Here is a 25,657-nt window from a genome sequence, read left to right as displayed (position 1 = left end):
CTGTATTATTTTGTACTGCAGTTGCTTTTTCTCCATATCCCACTGAGTATATTTTTCTCAGATAATGAAACTATTTTTTTAAGATTTCCAATCCAGGTTTCTATGTGGCAAATGCTTTAATTAAGATTGATATATTCTATTTGTTTAGTTTTGAAGCTTGGATTTGGAAGTTTTAACTTAAACTGCATTGCCCTCTAGTGCTGTTATGTGTCAGGGCTCCAGTGATGTCATTAGAGCAGCCAGTGTAAGCAAAGGCAGCCACTCCGTGCAGAGCTGCCTAAATGCTTACAAACGCTTCTTGGAGACGCATGTCATAACAGCTAGGCAGGGGCATCCTTCCAACAAAGCCACAAATGCACAAGAGAGAATAGTAAGCCAGCCTTTTGTTTCAGAGACCTCATGATCCAAACAGCTACTCTAAGACTCAGTTCAAGAGTTCCATCTGCTAATTTCTGTTTAAATGAATTGACATGGAAAATTAACCAAGTTGAGCATCCTATTACTTTTTGACAAGCTTCAGAAGATTTCATGCTGTGCAAACTCTGCATGCTGGTGGCTCGTAATCTACAGAGGCAATGAGTTCTCACACTGAAACTGGGCTTTGCCTTGCAGCAAGTTCTTCGGTGGAGATATAACTTTCAACAGACCTGAAGCACTTTTGTGCATTGTCCAGGGGATCCAATTATAGCTTGCTATGGAGCATGATTTTTAAGATGAATACCTACCTTGATGATAACTATAATTCATCTTTACCTGGATATTTGGACTACTCTGTACTAAGTAATGGGAGTCTCACTGAAAACAACTCTAATCAGTCAGCAAGCAATCTGAATTTACCTGCCTTGGATATCACTAGGGCTATAATTGTGGGGCTTGTTCTAGGTGCCTTCATACTTTTTGCTATAGTAGGTAACATCGTGGTGATTCTCTCTGTAGCTTGCAACAGGCATTTAAGAATCCCTACAAACTACTTCATAATTAACCTCGCAATAGCAGACTTGTTGCTGAGTTTTACTGTCCTTCCGTTTTCTGCTACACTAGAAATTCTTGGCTATTGGGCTTTAGGGAGAATATTCTGTGATATCTGGGCAGCAGTTGATGTGATGTGCTGTACTGCTTCTATCTTAAGCCTGTGTGCAATTTCTATAGATAGATATATAGGGGTGAGTTATTCACTTCAGTATCCGACTTTGGTAACTAGGAGGAAAGCAATTCTTGCCCTCCTAAGTGTCTGGGTCCTCTCAACGGTAATCTCCATTGGACCTCTTCTGGGCTGGAAGGAACCAGCACCCAAGGACGATAAAGTGTGCCGCATCACTGAAGAACCTTTCTATGCCTTGTTTTCTTCTTTGGGGTCATTTTACATTCCTTTGATTGTCATACTGGTGATGTACTGTAGAGTCTACGTAGTGGCCAAAAGAACAACTAAAAACCTGGAAGCTGGGGTCATGAAAGAAATGTGTGATTCCAAGGAGCTGACCTTAAGGATTCACTCCCGGAACATTCACGAGGACACTTTCAACAGCAGCAAGAGCAAGGGGCACCACCCCAGAAACTCCATAGCTTTCAAACTTTTTAAATTCTCTCGAGAAAAGAAGGCAGCCAAGACCTTGGGAATTGTAGTTGGCATGTTTATTTTGTGCTGGCTACCTTTCTTCATAGCTCTGCCTCTAGGTAAGATGGGGATCACGGGATGAGGGTCAGTCGTTTATTACAGAAATGTTAGATAAAAATCAGCTGAATGGTATCTAGATGCCATAAAGACAGATGCATTAGAACTGTAGATAGACAGATAGATAGATAGATCATAATTTCCCTCTGACACTGTTCTTGCTGAAAGTTGTGGAAAAACTTTGCAGTGTCTTGCAGCCTGAAGAAATCAGTTCAGTTGTCAGGTAGACAGACGGCACATGGATAAAAGCTTCACATATTTTTTCTTAACACTTTATATTAAGGTTCCATTTATAAGTGTTTTATATTTAAATGTTTTATGGATATGTTTGTAGCATGTTGAATAGCAAAAGTCATGAATTGAACAGATGCAGGCAGCCCATTCAGATGTCATACAAAGCTTTTAAACATGTTATACTGTCAGCTGTTAATAATACAGACTAGGTTGTAACATTTTTAGTAGAAATGGCCTGACCCAAAGCTCTGGATCCAAACACCTCTGAACTATGGGGCATTCAAATCTAGATCTGGATCCATACACTGTGACTTGACTGCATCTCTTCTTTTGGGGACTGATCCAAAGCCAAGGGAAAGTCTCCCATTGATTTCAAAGGGCTTTTGGATCAGGACCTTGAAGAGGCTGCAGCTGGAACTTTTAGCAGTCAATTCTTTCATTTTTAAATATTCTAAAACTATGTACTTTTAACTGAAAATGTTAACAACGCATCCTACATAACCTTACACAGGGCTGCATTCCTGAAATCCTTTCGACTTTCTCCCTTTTTGTCCTTAATATTATTCACCACCTTGAATCAGCATCACAGCACAACAGCTCACAACCTGTTAGCACAGAATTCTTAAAACTTCTCTAAAATCTCTGTCCAAAATCAGCTGTTACGCAAAGCAAATGATCCTACTGGCTAACCATGAAAGAAGGTGGAAAATAGCCTTCTCGGTGTTCTGTGTCTCATATTTACTTAGTCACTGTAAAACAAAATATTTCTAATCCAGTCACTGTGGTAAGCTAAAGAATTTGTTTATGCATTTCACCTATGGTCCCCTGATGCCTGCTGAACAAATTGTCTCTAAACTGCCTCAAGATCTAAGGGTCCTGGTTAAAAGTTTTAAGTTTATCATTTTTACTGGATCATACTATGGGTGTGCTATTCTTTGTGCTAGATTCTCAGCTGGTGAAAATCGGGACGATCTGGCTCGATGTGTCTAAAATTAATCATATATAAGGCTACCAGTGTGACAAACCCACAAGGGCCGGGAAATTCTGAGTTAAGGGCTCCTGAACTCAGTCCCCCTGATGTCAAACATTGTCCTCTGTCAGAGAAAGTTCCACCATACTGGATAATGCTACAGATCATTGGGAAAATACATATGTCATCCATACAGGGTAGATGTGTTGTGCAAAGCATGTTTACAAAGTACAACATTACAGTCTAGATATAAAGAATCTCCAAACTCAGGCAGTAGAATCCAGTGGTTCAAGACCCTCTGCTAAAGTAAATTAGCTCAGTCCCTTTGTGCTTAGATTGCTGTAGGAACCTTAAAAAAAAATCACTGCTACATCCTGGCGTACTTAAATGTAAAGGGCCAGATCCTCAACTGGCATAAGTGTAGCCTTTTAAGTCAGTAGCTTCACTTGCTGATTTTCACAAGCTGAGGACCTACCCCAAAATCATAGTAACAAGAGTAGTATAGATATGGCGTCAAAAAAAGCCATATTTTGACATGTCTTCATTTTGCCTTGAGAAAGGTTAAAAGCCGCTGCAGGCTCCCTGCTCACCCATGGGATGGCTAATGAATTATTCCTTAAGTGAGTGAGGAATTTAAATCAGTTAGCCCGTTGTCTCAACCATGAGCCCAAGATGTTGCAAGTGGAGTGACTGATCAAAAAGTCTCAACACTGTTTGGAGACACAGAGATTCAGCACGGGCTGAGGAGAAGCTATCTGGCTGAAAAGAGCTGTTCTGGCACCTGGGCTCTAAGGCCTGACCGTGCAAGGTGCTACGCTTCCACAACTCCCATTGAACAAAATGAGGAGTTGAGAGAACTTGGCACCTCATGGGATTGGGCCTTTTATTGGGATACTGAAAGTGCTGCTACTTAGATCAGTTCTGAGATGTTTTCTGTTGTCAGTATCCACTCCTGTTAGAGGGTATACATATTCATCAGTATATTAGAATAGCAATCCAGTTGTCTGTGTCTGCAACCTTATCTTCTGCCAGCCCACTCCAGGAGCCCAAATCCTTGTTCAATGCTCTGATCCCCCAAAAAATGTTAGCCAAGCCTATTTAACTGCTGTGTACTTTTTCAATTGTTGCTAATCACCAGAAACAGAAGATGTATCAGGTCGTAATTCACCTGATCTTCTTTCTTAATTCATTCAAAGATGTCACAATCCTATTTGTTTGACAATACATAGTTGTTCCACATTGATGGATGGCCATTTAGATTCACCTCTGCAGTGCTTTGAAAATGTTTAGAAGGTAAAGGTGAAAAGGGCCTGTTATGTCAGCCACATCCCCATCAATACAGGATTGTTATCTATGGTTCATTTTCTGCTGTTGGGTTCAAACTAGTTTTTAAAGCAGCTTCTTCTACTTCCCTGCAAGTTTCTCTTTATAGTTCAGCCTACATTTTCCCTTTCCAAAGTCCAACCCGTTATTTCAAGTCATACCTACATGCACACTCCTTTGCAATCATCTGGCTTTCCCCTCTTGATTCATTCAGTGATGACATGTCCCCACAATATGCATGGATGTAAAATACAGCAATTCTGGATTTGCAGTCATGTGAAACTGATCAGAATCTGACCCGATGCATCTTGAAACACTTTACAACTGTACAGTTATGCCTGAATCCTGGGACACTGAAAAATATTGCCTTGACAAATGATTCTGCTTGTATGTACATAAGCTCTTTTCTTCTCAAAAGTTCCTTTGCTCCTGCTGCTTGTTCCCCAGCTAAAGTTCTAATCCTTTGGTTATGATATTGCAATAATTTCCACAGCTACCTGTTGTGCTGTCCCAAACAAAGGATTATAACATTGGGGCACCAGGGCAGGGAATATGCAGCAGGATCAGAGAAACAAAGATTTTGTTTTAATAAATGTGCTCCTTCTAATATGTGAAGAGAAATAATATTTCGCATTTACAGAGTGCTTTTCAACCAGAGACTTCAAAGCACTTTACAAAGGTGGAAAAGTACTCTGGTGATTCTACAAATAGAGAAATTAAGGCATAGAGGTTGTGATTTGTTACACATCATACAACCAGTCACTATAGAACCCCGATTGCTTGACGCCCATACCTAGCTCTAACCACTGGGCCATGCTGCTTCCAGCACTAAGCATAGGATAATGCATGCACCAGAAACATTTCCAAACAGAATAATGTGCAAAGTTTTTTTTTCCCATGAGGTACCAGCTGTTCTTTCATGTAAATAAAGCCTACATTATATCCCTCTTGTGCATGTTTATAAACACTCAGGGCTTGGCAACACTCAAAACTCCAAAGCGCTGCTGCAGGAGTGCTCCCGCGGCAGTGCTTTGAAGTGCGAGTGCTCTCCCAGTGCTGCAGGTACTTCACTTCCCCATGGGGATTAGCTTGCAGTGCTGGGGCACTGTTTACACTGGCGCTTTGCAGCACTGTAACTTGCTGCGCTCAGGGGTGTGTTTTTTTCACACCCCTGAGCGAGAAAGTTGCAGCGCTGTAAAGCGCCAGTGTAGCCAAGGCCTCAGTTTATATAGCCAGCTATCCTGCTATTCTAAATTATGTGTGATCCAGTATAATAAATAAAATTAAGGCATATATGCTGCCAAGGCAATTGGTAGCTCCACAAACTCAGCAACATAATTTCAAAATGTAAATATCTTGGTTATTTCAAAATAAATATTTTTTTCACTCAAAAATATTCTAAGGCATCAGGAACATATTAAATACTCACTGTTGAAAAATGTCAAATAAAAATAGACAACTTTTAGCTAGAGTAGTGGGAAAAGAAGTCTGAAATCATTTGTGATCCAGACCCTCTTTTACATAAGATGGAATCAATTTTGAGCCATTACATGTATAAAAAGAAATGCATCCAGGGTGAAAAGACTCCATATGGTACAGCAGGGCTACAAGTTGCAACTCAATACTATTTCTATTAGGTGAATTATTAGGCAGAGCTTTCCAAAGAAGTGTAAATGAATTTGGCGTCCAACTCATAATTTGACCAAGATGCGTTTGGCACCCAGCACCTGCAGGCTCCTTTGAAAAGCCCAGCCGTAAAGCTTATACATGACATAACATACGTTGCAAGGAAAAAAGCCACCACCAGCACTAAAAATTATTAACACCTAAGACACAAGTCCTGCAACTTGACTTTACTGGGGCTCCAGACAGGTACATTGCAGGCCTAAATAAACTCGGATTCTGCAACCACTGAAATGAGATGCAAAATTCCCATTGACATCAGTGGCCGCAGCATGAGAGGCCAGATATGTAAAAGAAAACAGTAATAATGTTACTTTCCAAAAAGCCTTTTTTTAGTAGGCTTTTTAAATCTGACAATAAAATAAGTAATAATATTAGGGGTCCTACAAGCAACCAACATATAAGTTCAAAGTTACAATGTAAGTTTGTGTTATTTGGGGCCTGATTCTGCATTCCCGGTGCACCAGGAATTGAGGATCAGGTCTCACATCTTTCCATGGAAATCATATTTTATCAAAGATTTTAGCTCTAGTCCTGGCTTTGTATGCATAGGCTCCTAAAGACTTTAGGTCTATTTCTTTCTATAACCCTCTTTATTTTAGCTGTTTAAGATTGGTGCCCTCAAGTTGCCAGTTCAGTGTCCGATAGCTTTTCAGCTCTTTAGAAAAGCAGTAAAATAGCAATTTAATCCTTTTAATAGCAAATTAAAGCCCTTTAGAATAGCAATTTAATCAGTTTCAGCCCAGATCTTTGGAACAAAGTTCAATAGCTCAAACTGTAGGACAAAACAGTTCAGTCTATTCTCTGACCAATGCACATGAGGCCAAAGATCATGATGGGTAGTTACTGCAGATGCCCAGCACACGTTGCCCTGTATGGAGTACTTACCCTTCTCAAAATGATTCATTGCAGCACAAGGCCTACGTGCCAATCAAGTTCCACTTAAGCCCTATTCAGACCCTTCTGCTCCGTGGTGAATTTCATCCAAAATACCCAACGCAATTAGTTACTTTGCCTGTAATGTTTTCTTTTCAAAGCAAAGCTGTTTGTCAAAATACCTGAGATTGTATGAACATCCAGAGATTGGATGCTTCTTTTATTTACTAACTTTTATTTGGGGCTTTAGGTGGCAAACAGGCAAATGTTAAAACACAGCATCACACTGAAGTAAATATGCAAGTAAAATACAAAACCAGTTTGAATTCAAAGAAAAATATTGACAGTAACTAGTCACCTAAAGACAAACATCAGCGCTAAACCCTACAAGTTCTAAACAGACATCACAGGACAAGAGAGGCTCTGATTTCTGGAGAGACCAACTGACCTCAGTAAAAATGATAATGAGTCTCAAGAAGGGAGGTAATATGAATATCTTCTTATTTTCTAGGTCAATATATTTCTCTGTTGTTGTGAAGACTCATACTCTATGGAGCCAGAAAATTCAAAGGAGAAATGTGGGGATTTAGCCATTGGGCAGCTATTAAATTCAAACAGAGGAAGGAATTGATTTTTCTAGTGGGGAACATTGCTCTCAACACCCAGCAGAGCAATGGACATATGATCCTGCAGATGTTGTGAACGCGTGTAACTTTATTCACATCCTACTGCCTTCAGTGGGATTATTCATGTGAGTAAATTTATACGCATGCCCAAGTGCCTACAGGATCAGTGCCATAGTAGCTGTATGGGATAGGTGCTTTTTAATGCAAAAATGGATAGACCTATTAAATGAAGGTCAGGGGCAAGAGTACAGGGTTTAGCGGCATCTGAACAAACAGCCTGATCCAAAACCCATTGAATGCTATGGGAATATTTTGTTATTTCTATGGCTTTTGTACCGAGGCCTAAAAACCTGTGCACTAACCCACTTAATTAAAAAGCCATGATCATCAAGGTGTGAATATCAGAGTTTAGAATGGAAGCCAAGATAGCCTCTCTATAGCTCTTCTATTAAATCCCCCAGCCAGAGGGTTATCCTTTACCAAAGATATCCAAGAAAGAATGGTTAAGCCATACATCAAGAATAAAAAGTTTAAAAAAACTATTTATAAAGCAAGCCCAGTACTTGAAAATGCATAAGTTTAATAAATGAAATGTCTGCAGACTTAGATTAGGTTTTCCCTAATCAACTAATCCTTTGCAAAACAAGTGCAAGTCCTGGCCATATCCTATCCAGTTAGCCAGCTGCAAAACTGTTTTATTCTGGCCAAAAATAATAAGATCAGACTCCTGTCCCCATTTAACTCCCAATGGCTTCAATGGGAGAAAGGTTAGGCCCTAAGAACATTATATTAGAATATAAAAATACCATAAATGAAAGTCTTGATAACAGGAGAGGAAGACAACTTAAACATAAAGACCCAGATTCCCAGATGGTATAAATCGTTACGGCTCCATTGGCTTCAGTGCAGGCACACTGATTTACCCCAGCTGAGGATCTGGCTGACAGATTTCTATTTTCATTAAAGTTATTGCTTGAATTTCCCTCTATGCATTTTTTAAGGACTGTTTTGACAGCATGTAAATAAAAGGGAGAATGAAGTTGAAAGAATTTGTGCTATCCACGAAATGTCCTGTATTTCTGCTGGTAGTTACAATATTATAGATAGGGCACAAAGAATTCCAAGTGGTATTTTATTTAAGATATTGGCTTCCTCTTTCTTTCTTTCTTTTGCCCCATAAGAGAAAGCTTCCATTGTCCTTCCTGTTACAAAATCATTCTTAGTACCTATTTTCAAATGGACTATTGTACCATCACCTTGATCATTTTGATCAATCGGTCCTTCAGCCCTCGTATAGATTGCGCCAATCTTAAATTCAACTATCAAGTCTTTTATTATAACAATAATGCTTTGTAGTTTGACAGCATCTTTCATTTTAAGATCTACATACATGGGCTGAATTGCAGGGTGGGGCCTCAGAGATGGCCCCAATCCCTTGATGGCATCATGGAATGTGCCAGCCAATGACTCTCTATCATGTTAGGAGGGTTATTATTGGTCATTCCCAGTGCCTCTATTACATTCCAGGACTGAGTGGGTGAGTGGCAGCGGACTGACCATTAAAGATGTAGATGGATGGGAGTAGAATCTTATCTATTCCATTCTGTCAATGCCTGAAGCATATAGGACATACAAGGACCATGTCAGCCACCACTGAAAAGTGACGAAAGAGCTCTGCTCTGGGCAGTGTTAGACAACACGATGGTAAAAAGGCCTGAACTCTGTCTGTGCTATAGCGTCCTCCAGTGAAGTTTTGGCCAGTGTGTAGACAAGTCCCTAGAATTGGAGCCTTGTATAGTGCAGAATGAAATCATACTGTGTTTGTAAGGGTGAGTTGTTCACTTGGAATTTGACATACCATTAATCACAGATAGATGATGTGGATGATAAGAGAAGGCATCTGAAAGTGTGGATTTTAATTAGGCTAAGAGGACAAAAAACAAAGCTACTCCAGGCTGCCAGAAGGCAGGGTCTACCCTTGCCAGAGCTTTTTGTCCTGTTTACCAAGGTATTAGTACAGAGAAGCGCTCTTTCAGAGTCTGATTCTGCATTCCCTGCACACCCTGTACTCCCACAGAATTCCCTGCGGAGTTTGTGTGCGTAAAGAGTACAGATCAGGCTCTATGTGTGTAAATGCTATTGGCTATTTAATGATGCTGACAATATTTATAGGTTTGCACAGGTTGCATTTCCAAATTATAACAGGATGGGAGCATGAGTATGCATCATTCATAAACCACTGAGACAGATAACAGAGCCTCTGTCTGTGACTCCAATTACCAAATGTTTGTAAACTAGGGGTTTTTTCTGTTTTATATAAGTTTAGAGGAATGTAAACAAATATGGAATGTTGGAGGCAAAAAAATCAGGAGCTTCAGGAATCCAATTAACATTAAAAACTTTGAATGCTGATTTGGCCAAGTACACTGTAACAAGGACCATAGCAAAGTTCAGCATGTCTTCCTGCTTTTCTTATATATTCTTATATTCAGAACTCGCAATAGTTCTGGTAATAGCTAGTTTCCATGCTTCTCACTTATCCAGTAAGAACCTAATTACCACATGTATGTAGTGTCTGCCCTTTACCCTTAGACAAACACAATGGTAATTAGCTTTTTATTGCTATTTAGTTTAACATTGCCTTTTACAGATAGGAAGCAATGATTTTCAACCCCATAAAAGCCAAGTTTTTCTCACTGCTAGCTAGGGGGTGGGGGATAAGTTCCTATTTTGTGGGTGCTGTTTGAGAAACTCCTCGGTAACATTTAAGCCTCTTTCTCTTCCCCAGTGCCTTGTGGCAAGGCTGACTAAACTTGATGTAGAGTTCTTGTTTCTCTTCAGCGGTTACGAGACTTGCTGTTGTCACTGATAAGCAGGTTTAGGACCTAGACCTGGTGTGGAGATAGTCTTGCAATGAAGGACAAGGAAAAAAAAATTTTTAGGGGGAAAGGATAGCTCAGTGGTATGAGTATTGGCCTATTAAATCTAGTGTTATGAGTTCAATCCTTGAGTAGGCCATTTAGGGATCTGGGGCAAAAATCTGTCTGGGGATCAGTTCTGTTTTGAGCAGGAAGTTGGACTAGATCTCCTGAGGTCCCTTCCAACCCTAATATTCTATTCTAACTAACTACAGTAATGAAAACTTGGCTTTTAGTTCATCCTTATTAAGGGAGGCAGCATGAGATAGTGAACAGAGCAGAAGATTGGAAAAGAAGCCATTGGAGTTCTAATCTGGGCTTTGAGAATGATAAATTGTGTGGCACTGGACAAATCTCTCTTCTAGAACACGTGTGAAACACTTAGAACCATTTTCATCAGAAAATGCATTGCCCTCAAAATTGAAATGCTTCATGAACTTGTGGCAATTTCACTAAGGAGCAAACCAGGAAAAAACATTCAGACAATGTCTAAACATCCCATTTTGGCATTGTCAGAACAAACATTTCTATTTTGGGGGGTTTTGAAGCTACTTTTTGTTTCAATTTTTTTTTAAATGTTGTACAATATCATACATTTTGATTGATCTGAAATGATTTTTTTTAAATTTTCTTCCATGGAGAATTTCAGAAGGTTCAGATGTCTTTCCAATTTGGAAGGAAGCCAGATTTCAAAATCTTAAAATCCTTCATGAAGTGGAATTTCCCTCTTCTGCTCAGCAATACACTCAGCCTCTCTGCAACTAGTAATTCTATTTCCTACATCTGCCCCTACAACACCACTAGGAAGTTTAAAAACTTAGGATTAGATTCTACCACCTACACTCAGAATCAGTAGTAACTAGCCCCCCTGTTAGTCCTAGCCTGTGACATTGACACAAGAAGGTGACAGTGTAGTCTATAGAACCCTTCTGACTCAGTGTTTGGAACTTTGGAACTCTTCATTTTTCATTCATACTGGACAATGCTCCAACTCAGGTAGTTACTAAATGCTATTGTGTACTTTGATTAAATCTTTTTAACAAATCTATCCAGTGAAACTTTCTCACTATCAAGTTATGCTTTCACATTACATTTCTCTATGAGAAGTGCGCTCTTACCATAACGGCAATTCCAGATCATCATCCTACTTTTGTATGAACAAGTAGTGGGGGCAAAAGACATATCTGGCTTTAAGACTAAGCTTGATAAGTTTATGGAGGGGATGGTATGATGAGATAGCCTAATTCTGGCAATTAATTTGGCAACTGATCTTTGATTATCAGCAGATAAATATGCCCAGTGCTCTGTGATGGGATGTTAGATGGGGTGGGATCTGAGTTACTACAGTCAGGGCCGGCTCCAGGCACGAGCATTCCAAGCTGGTGCTTGGGGCAGCATTCTGCAAGGGGCGGCAGTCCCTGTTGTTTTATCCCCAAGCAGCGCGCCGAATTGCCGCCACGGAGAACGGAGGCAGTCCTTGTGCCCTAAGGGTGGCAGACGCGTTTCTGCAGTGAGGGCAATTCGGCAGCAGCTTCTATGTTCAGCTGTCCGGGGCAGCTTCAGATAAACATAGAAGCAGCTGCTGAATTGCCGCCGCCGCAGAAACACACCTGCCGCCCTAAGGGCATACGGCCTGCCCCCGCCACCCACAGCAGCAATTCGGCGCACTGCTTGGGGCGGCGAAAACTGTAGAGCCCTGCAGCCCTGACTACGGAGAATTCTTTCCTGGGTGCTGGCTGGTGAGTCTTGCCCACATGCTCAGGGTTTAGCTGATCGCCATATTTGGGTTCGGGAAGGAATTTTCCTCTAGGGCAGATTGGCAGAGGCCCTGGAGGTTTTTCGCCTTCCTTTGCAGCATGGGGCATGGGTCACTTACTGGAGGATTCTCTGCAGCTTGAGGTCTTCAAACCACAATTTGAGGACTTCAATAACTCAGACGTACATCAGGGGTTTGCTACAGGAGTGAGTGAGTGAGATTCTGTGGCCTGCATGCATTGTACAGGAGGTCAGATTAGATGATCATAATGGTCCCTTCTGACCTTAAAGTCTATGAGTCTATAAATGATTCCCATTTGTTCCTATAATGACAACAGATAGATTTTCCTCTAAGTGGACCCCAGTGTATATGAAACCAAATGTATAAGATTTTTTTAATATGGTCCCTTTATCACTAATAGCTAGAAAAGGTGACACCTGAGAACCTACATCCACCAAAACTTTGTTACTGTGTGATCATACATCTGCCAAAATAGCAAAATGATTAATCCCCAGTACTTCATCAGTCTGGCCAGAGCAGGTGTTTCTACTGTAATAATGAGTAATTAACCTACTTGTTTAAGACCACTTCAACGTGTAATTAAAGATGGGTGTTAGGCTAATGGAAAATCATAAACTGTGAAGAGAAAAAGGTGGTTAGAAAATAGAAAACTAGGAAGATGGAGAGAAAAACTAGAAAGGAGAGAAGAAGAGGAGAGAAGGAATAAATGATAAAAATGAAGAGAAGAAAGGAATAAGAGAAGAAAAGTGACAGAAAGCAGAAAATAGGAAGATAGAAAAAGAAACACCAGGGGAGGTAAAGAGAAGGAGGAAAGGAAAAGAGGAGAATGCCAGTAATTTGGAATAAAAATGGTGTACAGTTTTCCACAGGCTGGGCACAAATGAGAAATATATAAGCACTCCCGGCAAATCTATATTCCGAGAAAACTCACGCATGAAGATTGTCAACCCACTTACATTAAAACAAAGTGTAAATCAATTGATACATACCCAGAGGCTGCCTGGCTCTCAAGCCCATCACAGCAGAAACAAAATATATTCCCCGCACACAGGACCGATGAAAGGAAATGTATCCACACAGTTGAGGTCCATGATGTCATAAATGATGAACAGTTTGATTTAAATGGTGTTCACAATTTATTTCCTTTTGTGTGAATGGAAATGGCATAATTAACTGCCTGGCATAAGCCAACTTCAACAGCGTTTCCTTCGCAGACACATCATATATTTTAGGTGTTTAAACTGCTGCCAATCACTGCAGCATTTGAGCACCTTAGCCAATACAAAATCAATAACAATAGCAAAGACCCTATTGAGCTTTACGGAGTCTCTGGCATGTGCTCTCCTTTTCAGGGTAAACACTCTGTTTGAGGTAGGGTTTTTTGGTTTAGTTTGGCTAGTCTAACTATTTATGCTCAGTTCTTTCCTACAAAAATGAGAACAGGACCCTTTCTGATGTACTGTATTGATTAGAATACATTTATCCTTTGTACTTAAATTAAGAGTCTTAATGTTGCCATCTTGCTGTCACACATTACAGGAATATAGTTACTGGTGGACTGAGGTAACAGGAAACTTTTCAGCAAATATTTATGCCATATTAGGCTGCTGAGAATGGATCTAGATCTTGGAGAAGAAATGCTTTTCCTAGAAATCTGCTAGTTAAGGTGTCAGCGGATCCACAAATAACTTTGTTTTACTAGCTGTGATTATCCGTACCCTGGAAATATTCCAATCTAGCTTTTAATGAATGACACAGAGTGTGGCAGTGGTGGTTATTGTTATATATCTGGCTTTTCCTGTAACAGACCAGACTGCGTATAAGCCTGAACGGCTTACAGCAAAGCCTCAACAGCCAACAATTTTAAAGGTGGTCTGTGTTGTTTTCCCAGACACAGAGTATTTTCAATGTTAATAAGTTTTACTTTAGATTAAAGGAAAACAAAAAAGCAAGAGAGAACATGAGAGATTACGGTGTTTGTGGCTCCTCTGTAGCAGGCTACATCTGAACTGTCCTCAAATGTGAAGTTTGGTTATGTGTGTTAGGATTTAGGGCCTGATCCAAAGTCCACTGAAGTCCAAATCTCATTCAAAGGCTCCCACTGAATCAATGTGCAATAGATTAGGCCCCTAGAGTAGGACTTGAGCCCCGATGTTTCAGAATGCTCAGATTTGGAGGGTCACTATAGAGATGGAACTGGCCACAAAGTTCTGACCTGCATCCAAGCTTTCCCAGTGTTGGAGGGTATTTGCCCCCATGATTTCAGCTCCAGTCCATCGCTAGCTATTTCTTAGCAGTTCCGTGGGGAAAGGCTGTGTATGCTGAATTATTTTCTATGTTTTGTTTTTCCATCTGGGAAAAAAAGAAGAATATAATCCGGTAAGAAAAGAAGAGCAAAAAAGAGAAAGGTGTATGTTTTGTATTGCACAGCCCTGGGTCCAGTCCTGCAGTCCTTACTCAGGCAAAATCCCAGATGTTAACAGGAGCTGTGAGGTGTACAAACTGCAAGATTGGGCCCATTTTCAGGAGCTGAGCCCTGGGTGCTATAAAAATAGTAGAACATAACAAAGTTATTTAGAGCTTGATCCTATGAAGTGCTCAGTACCTGTCAGTGTTTTCCAGGATCAGGTCCTCGATGAGGAACAGTCACTCTAGAGCTAGTGATAGGTTCGTTTCAATTACCCAATGCTATGCTGGTCTGATATGCTTCAAAATGTGTAATGACAGGCTAATCCCGTAGATTGTTTCCCACAGCCTTCGCCAATTTCACTGAGGGTGACTTACATAGTTTGACTGTAATAAATAGTTCATTAAAAACTGCTTGAAACACTAATGACATTCTAATTGAAATTAACTTTCACTAGAGAAAATACCTTTTAATTCCTAATTATGTTATTCACTTTTGTTCAGTCTCCTTCCAACCTGAATATCTCTGTCATGTCTGGTGTGTACAGTTGGTAATGTTTAGGGATTTTTTTTTTTCCAAAATGCCATCAAAAACTACTAGACTGATTTGAGTTCCTGGTATATTTCCTGTTCTGCATTATTACTGGATAAAGGGATTTGCAAAATAGCTAGAAGGGGAAGGTGTCAAGGCTGCAGACAGAGGTAAATCATATGCAATGCTATATTTAGTGACTCATGATATAAACCATCATAAATAAAATAAATATAAATAAATAAAATAAAAATGAAAAGAGAAGAAAAAATACATTCCCTGGCTGGGAAGTTATTGAACATGAAGTGCCAGGAAACAGTTAATTTAGGGTGGGGGAGTTATTCTGGCTTCCCCATCAGGAATAAATCACTGACAAGATAATTATAAGCGACATTTTTTCAGCTATTCTGAAAGGCAATCTAAATCAGGACTGGGAAATATTCAATCTGTTTATCAGACTGTGATGGGAAAATAGCTAGAGATTAGAGTAGGAAATATTAGTTTGTTGTTTGGAGACTGTGCCTGGTAGGATTAGTTTTATTATTTTATCAAGGTACCAAAATAGCCACTAGTTGTTTCCTCCTGGCAGGTTAATTACAAGGTAAGGCATGGATGCACGATGAAATAAAACGCGTTGTTAGTACCAAGGAAGGGGCAGGGGGAAAGGGTGATGTTAAAAATATACAAGCTAATCAAAATATATTTTCCCTATCTTTACTGTAGGATAAGTGTCAAAGGAGCTCTGTGCAACAGTGGCCAAATTGTGCCCAGGTCTGCACGATTAGAATGAGGTGGTTCATACAGAGGCCCCTATCAAACTAAAATTCCTAATAACAAAGGGTCTTCTATCTTTGTGGGAAATTTCTATTGCTGTCTTTGGAGGTCCCGCACACAAAAGGGGGGAGAGGATATGAAACCTGAGACACTTTCTAAAGTCCTGAAGGGAACATAAAGTGCACAGGGCGCTATTTACCTACTCAAAGGCCGCAAGTCTTTGAAATGAAAAAAACCCAGCATCCACCCCCACACATGAGGCAAGCCCACCACAACCCCAACCACAAGGCAACTCCACAACTCCCACTTCAAAGGCCACTTATAGTATCTGAAGAGATAACACATGGAGATAAGATTAATAACATCCTCCTCGCTCTCGAGTGACTCAAACCCTCTCTCACGCACACTTGCAATGAACTTGCGTGTTCGTGGGCAGACAGCTGCTGTATTTTCAGCTGTTTTGATTTATCACTTAAACTGCGGAAATGGGAACATGGCAACATCTTTTGTTGGACACAGTAACTTTTAATTTTAGATATCCCAGTGTATTGTGATAATAATGCCAATCTTTAAACCCACATAAAAAAAAACCCCTTCAGATTAAATTATTTTTCTGGCAACTGGCGAATCCATTTAAAAACCAGCCAGGCCGGTCAGCTACCAGTCAGGTGGTAACCCCAGAGGCTGCCCCAGCTATAGGCAGATGCCTAGGCAGCAGCTGCAGAAAATAAGGCTTGTTGGGCTGGCTGAGCTCCAAGGAACAGGAAGCCACAGGCAGGCTCCCGGGGAAGCGCCCCCCACCCCCAGAATGGGTAACATCGTAGCTTGGGGCTGCTTGAGCTCTGCGGGGCTTTGGCCACAAGTCCAGTAATCCATCCAGGTCCACGCTGTCCGCCACCCTGCACCTGTCTCCTGCTGCCCCCAGGCAGTCTTTGGGCCCAGGTACCATCACTTCCCTACTACTATGTCTGGGCTCTGGAGGCACTGCCGCGATGCGGGCTACGAGCCCGACAACAGGGCACACAGACGAGAAGGTGTGAGTCTGCGGGGGGCTGGGTAAATGGTGTGGGCTGGGATGTGCTGGGGGGTGCAGCCAGGAGGTGCAGTGTGTGGGGCCCAGGGAGGGGACTGGCGGTTCGGGTCCAGGCCAGTGGTGTGGGGGCTGAGGTACGGAGACGCCTACTGTGTCCAGTGAGAAGGAGCCTGCTGCCTCTTTGTGAGAGGGATTGTTGTCCCCAGCCTGGGTTGCTTTGTACAGAGTAGGGGTCTGCGATAGCCATTACCTATGGGCTGGGAGCACCGGTTCTGGAACTGGGGGAGGGGTCAGGGCAATGGCCCCCCACTTTTAAAAGCGGGAGGGTCATAGCCCCTTACTTTTTAACAAAATAAACATAAGCACAGAATTCATGTCCCCCACAGATTTTTTTATCCCCCGCGGAATAGATTATCCTGGGGAGGTGCTGCAATTACACCTTTTGCCCACCAGGACCTACTGAGGCACCAGAAGAGACGGCAGGTGGCTCATCACCAGAGCAGCCAGCCATGGAGAGGAAGAGGGCAGTTTGGCCTTGGCCTCCCCACTTCTACAACATTGACTGGAAGCTGTTCCGGCCAGTGCCTGACTGTCAAACTGCTCGCATCCCATGGGATCTGTCACTGGGGCCCAGCAGCTTCTGCCTCTCCATGCCATTGTCTGCCCTGTCAGCCTCCAAGGTGACTACCCAAGGTTTGAAGCTGGAGATGACAGCTGTGGGGGAGGCACTGGCTACCTGCCACCAATTTTTTACAGAGGCAGGAGGGGACAGCAGATTAAAGATTTGCCTAAGACAATAGATTGTCCTGAGAAGCTTCTTTGTGTAGTGAATTCAGTCTTTCTAACACCAATCCTCACTTAAATAACCCATATTTACTGAGGGCCAGATTGTCAGTGGGCCTCCATTACTGCAACTGTAAAACTGCTATATATAATCGGTGGTTCTGTGTTGGGAACATAGGAGATGGACACACCCTAGATCATTATATGTGTCCCCATAGGAGCTGGACACAGTCCCTAGGCTCCAAACAGAGGACTAAACAGAAACTGATACTACATTTTATCTTAGGCAACAGTAAGAGAAGAAACTGTGTTCAGTCTCTACAAGTTCAGCAGTAAATTAACCAAATGCCTCAATCCCATTAGTGAGTGTCTGAGGGTTAGATTGCATCTATTGTTACAGTCATGCTTTGGGGCTGCTGTGGAACTCCCTACTCCACTGAGACTTTAGGGAAGGATTATCCTTCCCACAGCTGCCAGGAGTGCAGCAGAAAGGTACAGAGTGCACCTAACTTTAGGACAGTGCAGCCTGCTCTGCCTGGCAGGGTTCCTCCTCCATCTTTTCCCTCCTTGGGATTAGATTCACCTCTGGGGACATACAAAAGTAGCAATCAGTGCTGCTTTTTGCTCAGGGACTAAGGCTGTTACTGGCCCTTGCATGGGACACGTAGGAACTTATTGGCACTCTCATTGCCCTGTGTACCTGCACAAAGGTCAGGGACAATATGACCCTAAATAAAGAAAATAAAACATTAAAATACGGCAGGTTTAACCTGGTTTAGCTGATAGCAAGCTCACAGTTTCTGGGCCAAAGGATATGGTTTCAGATCCCAAACAAGGTCTTGGGTTCATAATCCAAACGGACTAGAGATAGAGCGGGATTCTATGGTAGAGGCATCATCGTTCAGATGATCACTGAGTTTTCGTCAATATTCCCTCTGTCAGAGAGCATGTCGGTTTTTGCTGAGCTCACAATAACTACTGTATTTGTCTATGACCTCTGCACTACCAACTGTAAGCATGACTCAGCAAAGTGTTCAACCTTCATTAATTTCAGGTGTCCTCAACTCTGTTTTGTGGGATTAGGACCTTTCTGAGACATTATTACAAAATCTCATTGGTTACCCAGTATTATTACAAAATCTCATTGGTTACCCAATGATAAGACAATGGTTTTGGAATTTATGAGAGGTGGAGTTCTAATACTGGCTCAGCAAGTCAGTTTGTCTCTCCATGACTCAGTTTCCCCATTCATAAAATGTGAATGATGATGCTTTGTAAAAGCAGTTTGAGTTGACCTACAGATGCAAAGTGCTGTGTAAAAGCAAAATAGTTATGTTTCTATTCAGGAATTTGTTTAAAACTCCTTTAACAAAGTGCTGTGTAAAAGGAAAATAGTTATGTTTCTATTCAGGAATTTGTTTGAATCTCCTTTAGTATGATAATATCTCTGTTTGCCAGTTCACCTTCAGAATAATTATCCTAACATCTAATGTGTTCCTAAAACTATGCAGTAATCCTGCATTACATACTAAATGAAATTGTCTAGCCTCCAGGGCTGTTTTTACATATTTGTAAGGCTTGCGTTGTTCAGATAAGAAGTCACTGTTTTTATACAACTGCCAAAAAAAGAGCTATTACCATACAGTTCTATAATTTAACAGCTCAAAGGATAGCCACTTGTCAAATTAGTATCTCTTCGTTCAGAAAAGCATAATTTTGGATACTATGGTGTGAGTAATGAATTCTAGGCATTGTGTGCTATCTCCACGGGTCTTAGTCTTATAGTCACAACTGTTTTTATTCATTTTTGCAGCAGCTGTGGGAAATAAAATAAATAAATTTGGAAAAATAATAATTTTATAACCAATGTTTTAAATATCTATCTTTAATCTTGTTCCCATACTACTCAGAAAAAGCAAGAGAGAAATATGCAAAACTCTCCTTCAAATGTTGCTAGACATGGATCATTTTTTAAGTCCAAACCTCCACTTTCCAAATTGATGTGTCTTCAGATCTTTGCTGCTAAGCACTCGATTATGAATGGACTGCAGTACTGGAGTTGCTTTGTAGTTTTTTTTGTTTTTTTTTAATTATCTGCCACAGTGCAGTGAAATTTCAAGAATAAGAACTGAACACATGCTGCCTCACTCAGCCTGGGATGTTAGGAAGTAATTCTCTTCACCCTTGTGAAGCTGTCCTTTCACATGTGAGAACTCAAACTGACTGACTGGAGATTGTTAATCAGTAAAAATCTGAAAACTTGATAATCCTGAGAGTGTGTGAGAGAGACATGCCTGTTACCTTCTTTCCTTAACTGTATATTATACACATTTCCACTAGCTCTTTCAAATATTACCCACTTTTCCAGGACATGACTTTTGTTTTTACCTTTTCCACTGCTTTGTTTGAGACTTTGATCTTTGTGTGTCAGTGTGTTGTATTGTATTATGTTTATATGCAAGACAGCACATACAGACGCATCCCATTTATCTTTCCCCATACATATAGCCACTCATTTCTTCTGTGGAACTCCTCTTGCTTTACTTACCCATAGGCAAAGTCTTTCCAGCAACCTTTCCTTCTTCTTTAACTATTATTTATTATTTACGGGAAAAGACATTGTCAAATGCATTATGGCCAAATTTTGACCTGCTCAAAAACATTAAAATCTGGTGGAGGAATTTCTTCTAGATTCTAAATGTTTCCTATATATATATAATATTGGAAACATTTAGAATCTAGAAGAAATTCCTCCACCAGATTTTAATGTTTTCAGTCAATATATTCCAGTCTCCTGGGGGGAAAGAGCCAATGTTTATGTAGGATCTGCACAAGAATAATATGTGCTCTTCAGCTCCTTCATTGGTCCTACTGGTCCTTAATATCTTGAGTTCATCTAGACTTTATGGTGGTTCTGGAAAACGAAATAGAGACACTTTAAAGGATAAGCCCCAGACTAGTTCTTCCATAAAAATCAGTTTTCATATTTGTGTAGTACAATCACAAAACTTTTTTCTTCAAATACAAAGGAAAATATTTGTAATTATTGTTTAGAAAATGAATCCTGAAAGAGTTTCCAACTAAGTGTATGGGAGGACTTGGCATATCTTGCCTATATTTGCTTAAGTCGTCAGCTTGGATCAAGTTTCACTAAGACAGTATAAGGATTCCACACCCTTTTCATGATTTATTCCCTAGAACCACATGAATGTTTGTTGAATCTTTCATTAAAAAGTACCTAATGCTAAGCAGACAGTCAATGTGTTTGCATTATCTTGGATCAAGTTTCACTAAGACAGTATGAGGGTTTCACACCCTTTTCATGGTTTGTTCCCTAGAACCACATGAATGTTTGTTGAATCTTTCATTAAAAAGTACTTAATGCTAAGCAGACAGTCAATGTGTTTGCAGTCTTTTGGGTACTTCTCACTGTTTCTCCAGTGTTAGACTCTGTGCTGCATTCATCACTTCCTGCAGTACCAAATCAGGGCCGAGCCTTGGGAGCTCCAGCAGATGGGAGGGAGAGGCCTGCAGAATATTAGGGGCAGCACAATGGTAAGAGACTGGTTTGTGCACTGAAATGCAGTCCACTGCAGAAGACATGAACAAAGAACTATGCGCCTTTTAAATTCCACTTAAACCCTCAGAGCTAGGGGAAGTAACGTGCTATTAACAGTGACAAACTGAAGATTACTTCCTGCCTCTGCCCAAAGCAAGACATGGTGACTCCCAGGAACTAATCTCCAGTTTGTCTCTATTAATAGTACATTACTTTCCCTTCTGCACCAGCTCAGCTATGCTGGTTGGTGCATGGAGGAAACCAGGCTGAAGCATGAGCTGCGTTGCACGTGCTTCTCTCTCCCTAGCTTCATGAGAGTTAAGCTTGCTCAGCCCTTTGTAGTTACTATCAAGCCTACCATGCTGACTGGAAAAGCAGCAGCTATGCTTATCTGAATGACATAGCTGTTCCCCTACTAAATAGCACATACCTGTGTCCGTTAAACAGGGTTTTGCATAGCTTTGAGGTCTACACCACAGCCTTTGCATTGCTGGGATAGATGGGGAAATATACCTACAATTGCATCCCTCGCCACAGGAAGGCAGTCTGATAGCTATTGCTGACTTGGGTGCTTTCATGGCTCAGATCATCTGAAACTGCTCCAGTGTAAAAGGATTCTGTTCTCAGAGCCTTGACATGTCAGTTCAGATGCCTTTTCCATTTTTAAAACGCCTAGAATCTAGTTACAATTCCTGAAATTAGGCTCCCATATTGAATCCACCTACTCAGCTTGCTCCAGCTAGAAAAGTATGAAAGGGGCCCATAATTTTAACTCAGAGCCTTCAGGCATTCTTTCAGAATGTTCCATTTTGCTAAATTTCATTTTATTGAATTAATATGTTAAATACATTAAATGCTCTGCTAATATTAGTTTTCTATGTAACAACTGCAATAGTTGATTCAAGGAAATTATGTGATAGTGAATGGGAGGGGAAATATTCATGAGATAATCTCTCTGCTTGTGCTATAAAAATGTTGAGAAGCCCTGGGCTATGCAGACCTGTATGACCTTTAACTGATTTCAGGCATAAATAGATTTTGTATCTTTTGAATATTATTTCCTATTGGTGACTTACATAACCTAGATAGGACAGGCGAGAACAAGTGCCCAAATTTAGGGCTGTCATAGCAAGTTTGAGGAAATGGCAAATTATGTCTGAGCACCGATACACACCAGGATGAGAGGCACAAAAGGACCTTGTGAATATAAACAGATCTGTCCCTATTGAAGGTGACCAACAAATGGCTCTCTGCAGTAGGAACCCTCGCTTTGTGTTTTTTACAGTGCCAACAACAATGGGGCCCTGATCCCCTAGGTGCTACTGTAATATAAATAAATAAATAAATATAGAGAGGTTGTGTGGGGGCAGGGATTTAAATTGAACTTGTGCACCTTTTTGTAACTGCATGATGAAAAAAGAAAATCAGGCTTCTTTATCCAAAAGAGGTTTTGTTTGTTTGTTTGCTTGTTTGTTTTGGGGGGGCGAGTTGTAACTTTGAAATATCAAGAATGTCAAGTTGACTTTAACTGAAGTGGCAAGGGTGATATAACTTTTTAACAAAGGCATCCTCACAGGAACGTCCATGAACATCATGGGTTCACCTTATTCTCTTTATTAAAGGCAGTCAGGACCAGTTATCTCAGATGCTTTCTCTGCTTGTTTTTCCCTGATAGGGTCTATGTTTCCTGCTTTGAAGCCACCTGAAGCCATCTTCAAGATAATTTTTTGGCTTGGCTACTTCAACAGCTGCTTGAACCCAATCATCTACCCCTGCTCAAGCAAAGAGTTCAAGAGGGCTTTTATACGGATCCTGAAGTGTCAGTGCCACCGGCGGAGGCGGCTGAGGTGGTGGGCCTACAACTACAGGAACTGGAACCAAGGCTCCTTCGAACGCTCCCGCAAAGACTCATTGGAAGACAGCAGGAGCTTCCTAAGCGGCAGCCAGAGGACATTATCCTCAGCCACCCCAAGCCCCAGCTACCTGAGCAAAGTCACTCACCCTCACATGGAAATGTACACATTCCAGGAGTGGAAGAGCTCCAGCTCCTTCCTGAGCCCCCTACAGGAAGGCAGCAGGCGAAAAGACTCATGCAACCTCTTTACCTTCAAGCTCCCAACAGAGCACAATGGACATATCACTGCTGGCAGCCAAGCCTCGAGCAATGGGGGCTGCAAGACCATCTGTGACACACTGAACAGCACAGCTGATTGCAGAATGGCTGTCGAAATGAGCGAATTCTAAACAATGTTCCCTGGATGCAGGAGGGCCTGGACTCTGGGCTCATCTGCACACATTAAGTTGGTTAGTGTTTAACCCAGGTGAAGACATGAACCTGCACCCAATCTAGTCATGCTTGACATGGTGCCGGGAGGGAGTTCATCCAGGATGGCAGTAGCAGGCAGCCCAATGTCAGAATATTGACATAGTCCCACCACTACAGGGAGATCACTGTTCCAAGTTGATTGCCAGAGATGCTGCAGAAATTTGTGCACAATGCAGGGAAGAGCCCTATAAAGACAGTGATGTGCACTCAGCCAAATATTCAATTCTGATGGAAAGGCTGTGGAGCAGCCAAACACACATAGCTATAGAAAGTATATATAAGGAGAGAGAGGAAGAGAGAGAGACAGGGAGAGAGAGAGTGTGTATCAAGAGGAAGTGTGGTTTTATTTGTACCTCTTCAGGGTAGCACCAGCTGCTTCTGGTTTTGCCTGTAAAAACCTTACCTGTTGGTGTACTTCACTGAACGCTAGCACTTTAGAAACCACAAACAATGTCAAAGATTAAAGTAACTTCACATGTATACATCACTTCATTAATATCCAATTGGCATTCCAGCAGACCCTCCTTGCCCACTCTCCCATTCGTGCATGTACGTGCAGACAGGTTAGGATCTCCCACTGATATCCTTTGGGGCAGCACTATGATTTGGCAATGAGTTAAAAATGGAAGTGAACCAACTTGGCCAAACTCCCCTTTTTTTTACCATGTTGTTTTTTTGAAAGCTTAAAAACATCAGCAATGGTCAGGGCTCAGTATTCGTGCGCCAGCACATTAGTGATTGTCCTATAAGCGTACAGGCAACCAAAGGGTCTGGTTTCCAAAGCAAAACCCATAAATCACTCCAGATCCTTCATAAACAGCATTGCAGACATAGCACAAAAGAGCACTGACCGCTGGAAGCCCATAACCCAGCCTGAGAGCAAATAGCTGGATTTCAGTAAAACCCACTTGGTGCTTTTGGCAGTGTTTGGAGGTGACATTGCATTTCTAGTGACTTTTGCTTTGTCTCTGAAATCAAAAGTGGAAAAATCAAAAGGATGCAGTTATACAAGAGTCCCATTTTGCTTTGCATCCTTCAGCTAAATAACATGGTAATAACTGGGGGATCTCTGAGGACATCTTCTAATATGTTTTAACCCATGTTTGGAAGTTGTTTTCATCTCTTTCAAGTAAGTGTGAATCATGAAGCTAACAACTGTGAATTTTTACATAAAGTGGTACAAACCATGGCAACTGGTCTTTACTCCTTCCTCTGACCTGAGGCTTCCCTTATTAGGAATTTTAGCAGTGTTTTTGTGAATATTGAAACAGAGGCTGAACCATAAACAGATGTGCAGAAAACACTTAACAGATGTTTTTACAATGTTGACTCTCATGAGAACATTTCCCTTGGTTTCATTGCATATGTATATTCCCTCATTAGGCTGATGAAGATGGATGTGATCTGTGGTTGGGCCAGATATCCTCCAGCTCAGTGAGCAAAGATAGGGAAGTTTTGTGTCTAGGTCACCACATGCTCATATACTACAATGAGGAGAGCCATATAAGTACATATACAGACTTAACGTATGGCACGTGGGGTCTGATCCTGATCCCCTTGAAGTCATTGGCAAATCTCCTGTTGTGTTTAAATGGCCCAATCCTGCTCCTGGTGAGCTGCGATTTCCTCTTAAAGGGACACTGCTTATTAAAATAGAAAAGATTTTAAAAATCTTTCCGCTCTTTTTGACGCTCATTTATTTTTTGTACTCTACTTTGCTCAGAAAAGGAAACTAGCCTGGACGATTTTGTGTTCCACTTGTGCTGCACTAGAATATTCCTGTTCTCTCTGAGTTTCCCACAGTGCAGATGACTGTGTGGGGTTCTTTTGTGTAAGTTTTCATTTTAATTTTTGGAAGGGGACCTACAGGGGGAAAATGTTCTAAAAACATGTCTAGTCACATTAGGTTTTGCACATTATTGTTCATTACAGATCAGAATTGTTTGATAGTGTCCTTCTATGTTTAGCTTAACAGGTAAGCCATGCAGTGTAAACCCAAACCAAAATAACATCTATCAACTTTGGAGAACTTTTCAGAGCTGATGGTAGAAGGTGCAGCACAGCCAGCATTTCACTCCTTTAAAGCCTTTAACAAAGCAGCTTTGAAAGACTGACATTTCTTTTTATTACTTTTTATTACTTTTGCTTCTTAACAAAAGCTGTCT

The 25,657-nt window shown here is 41.2% G+C and overlaps 1 protein-coding gene across 1 annotated transcript; it reads left to right on the top strand.

The window, feature by feature from the left end:
* Positions 1-326: 326 nt before the first annotated feature.
* On the top strand, positions 327-25,340 carry ADRA1B (adrenoceptor alpha 1B). Its single transcript, XM_032794377.2, has 2 exons — positions 327-1,674; positions 22,842-25,340. The coding sequence occupies exons 1-2, from the start codon at positions 702-704 to the stop codon at positions 23,408-23,410; spliced, it is 1,542 nt and encodes a 513-aa protein (XP_032650268.1). The 5' UTR covers positions 327-701; the 3' UTR covers positions 23,411-25,340.
* Positions 25,341-25,657: the final 317 nt, after the last annotated feature.

This window comes from Chelonoidis abingdonii, chromosome 7 (assembly GCF_003597395.2).
Source record: "Chelonoidis abingdonii isolate Lonesome George chromosome 7, CheloAbing_2.0, whole genome shotgun sequence".
Taxonomy (NCBI): domain Eukaryota; kingdom Metazoa; phylum Chordata; order Testudines; family Testudinidae; genus Chelonoidis; species Chelonoidis abingdonii.
Note: the sequence above shows the minus strand (reverse complement) of the source record. Positions and strands in the feature narration are given on the sequence as shown.